At 49.9% G+C, this 2,500-nt stretch overlaps 1 protein-coding gene across 1 annotated transcript in view; it reads left to right on the plus strand.

The window, feature by feature from the left end:
- The window catches only part of reln (reelin), a 132,458-nt gene that overhangs the window by 103,781 nt on the left and 26,177 nt on the right, over positions 1–2,500 (plus strand). Inside the window, 4 exon segments of the mRNA XM_048256128.1 lie at positions 308–515; positions 973–1,049; positions 1,678–1,836; positions 2,331–2,500. The exon segment at positions 2,331–2,500 is cut by the window's right edge and continues 25 nt beyond it. Of these exon segments, the coding sequence (XP_048112085.1) occupies positions 308–515; positions 973–1,049; positions 1,678–1,836; positions 2,331–2,500 (614 nt within the window).

Raw genomic sequence — 2,500 nt, forward strand, 5'->3', positions numbered from 1 at the left:
GAAAGATAGGTCCCTTGTAGCGGAAGTAAAACGGAAGTCACTGGGACACTCTATAGCTGAAGCAGAGCCATAGAGAGACAGAGGGGAACCATGATTGCAGATGCAAGTCATTTTGTCAAGCCTGTTAAATATTTGATTTTGTGTTCTGTGTGTTTATGTGTGTGTGTGTGTGTGTGTGTGTGTGTGTGCCTGTGTGTCTGTGTGTGTGTGTGTGTGTGTGTGTGTGTGTGTGTGTGTGTGTGTGTGTGTGTGTGTGTGTGTGTGTGTGTGTCTGTGTTGTGTGTGTTGGTGCGCGCGCGCTCTCCAGTGGAGCAGGACAGCTGTGTGCCAGCCGTGGCCAGTCCCACAGAGCTGGCCGAGGGCTTCGAGGGGAAGCTGAGCCCGCTGTGGCAGAGCCTGAGTGGGGGACAGATCGGCAGCGGCTGTGGCTCCATCAGCGAGGGCAAGGCCCTCTACTTCAGCAGCTCCGGGCGGAGAGAGGCCCGCACCGTCCCCCTGGACACCACCAACACACGGTCAGTGCCCACACTGCCCCACAACAGCACTGTGGACCAGAACTCAGCTCAGTGCCAAACATGTTATCAGTGGACATATATTTAAGCTTGTATACCTGCTGAGACACAATAGATGTCTTAGTGTGGACATGGACATTTGATTTGCTTTTCTGTAATTTCCCAGCTATTAGCCGCGGGTGATACATTGATTTTGCAAAATTTCTTCGGCTATGAGGTTAATGCACGGGTGCAGTTAATATGGTATTAATATGGTTTTGTTTCTTTTAACTTGCATAAAACACTGTCTTGCGGCTTATACACAATGCGGCTAATACACAGGAAATTACTGTAGAGATGCCACTGAAGATGGTGTTCAGACTGAGAACATTTTCTTATGGTAACTCGTTGTGCTTGACGTGGATAATGTAGTCTTAGATAATGCAGATTTGTGTAACCCGCTGTTTTCCTGCTGGTTTAGGCTGGTTCAGTTCTACATCCGCATTGGATCAAAGAGCCTTGGAGCCACTTGCACTCGCCCTCGCTCCCGCAACGAAGGTACTTTATTTCATCATGTTGTTGGTGCAGCTGCAATTCCACCCCTGGTTGACGTGAAAATTCCCTTTTTATGTGTCCATGTGTGTGTTACGGCCCGTCAAGCTCCCACCGCCACACTGGGGGTCCTCTTCTGCCTCCTAGTGGCCCTCTGATGCTACTGCAGCAGCTCTGAGAAGGACAACAGCAGAGCTGGACAATGGAGCTCCACTGCTGTCCTTCTCTCTCCGGCGTTTGATCAGCCCTCCGGGCTATGTGACAGAGCCAAGTCTCTGCACGTCCTGTGTGAGGCGCGGGGCCCATTGAAGTGGGACATGAAACAGGCCTGGGCCTCCTCTCTGTCTCTCACGTCAGTGCGTTGCTGATCCACCCAGCCTGAGACAGGGGCTCTTATCAGCAGCACCAGAGTCTGAGGGAGAGAGATGAGCATTTCATTATTTATGTTTAAGACTCAGATCCTCAAATACCTGCTGTTTTATGCACTCCTCTGCCAGGATGTCCACTTTGTTTTGGTGCCATGTTGTGTAAACCTGTCTTGCTTTCTTCCCCCCCTCTTTCAGGAGTCTTTGTGTGTTTATTTTGGGGAGGGGAGTTGAGTTGACGTCATGCTTTGGTGTTTTTGGATCCGCAGGGGTGATCGTCCAGTTCTCCACCAACAACGGCGTGCAGTGGCACTTCCTGCGCGAGCTGGACTTTAGCTCCTTCCTGGAGCCCCAGGTGGTGACCATTGAGCTACCGCCCGCTGCCAAGACCCCCTACACTGCCTTCCGCTGGTGGCAACCTCAGCAGGGTGAGACATGACATGGCTCAGATTAGCACAGCCCAGATCACAGAGTCCTGAGAATAATACCCTCAGCTACTGTACGTGCCATGGATGGAACTCAATTAATGCAATACTGATCCAAAAACAAACACACATGTTGTTTTGAGTCTTCATCTGTTTTCATTCTGTATTTCTGCTTCTGCTTATAAGTAAGGATCCAGCTATCTTCCTTTTTTAAGGACCAGAGTTTACGTATGTTGAGAATCTCCCAAGAATTCATATATTCAGCATTAATTAAACATGATAGATGGGGATGTAATGTAAATGTATATCAGGTTTCTTGGACAAGTATACTTGCGTATACAAGGAACACCAAGAAATCTCTTAATCTTCCCCACATATTTACACACATATTTTCCCCACATATTTATGTATAGCTTCTCTCCCGCTCTGTCTCCCTCTCTCTCTTCCTCTCTATCTCTCTCTTTCTCCCTCTCTCTCTCTCTCTCTCTCATATGCAGGTAAGCACTCGGCCCAGTGGGGCCTAGACGATGTCCTGATCGGGATGAATGACAGCAGCAGGGCTGGCTTCCACGACAAGTTCGACGGCACGTCCCCGCTCAGACACAACTGGTACCGCTTACAGGGCGGCGAGGTGGCCATGGACTGCCTGTCCCTGGACACAGCCCTC

The sequence above is a fragment of the Alosa alosa genome, chromosome 11 (assembly GCF_017589495.1).
Source record: "Alosa alosa isolate M-15738 ecotype Scorff River chromosome 11, AALO_Geno_1.1, whole genome shotgun sequence".
In the NCBI taxonomy this organism is placed as follows: domain Eukaryota; kingdom Metazoa; phylum Chordata; class Actinopteri; order Clupeiformes; family Clupeidae; genus Alosa; species Alosa alosa.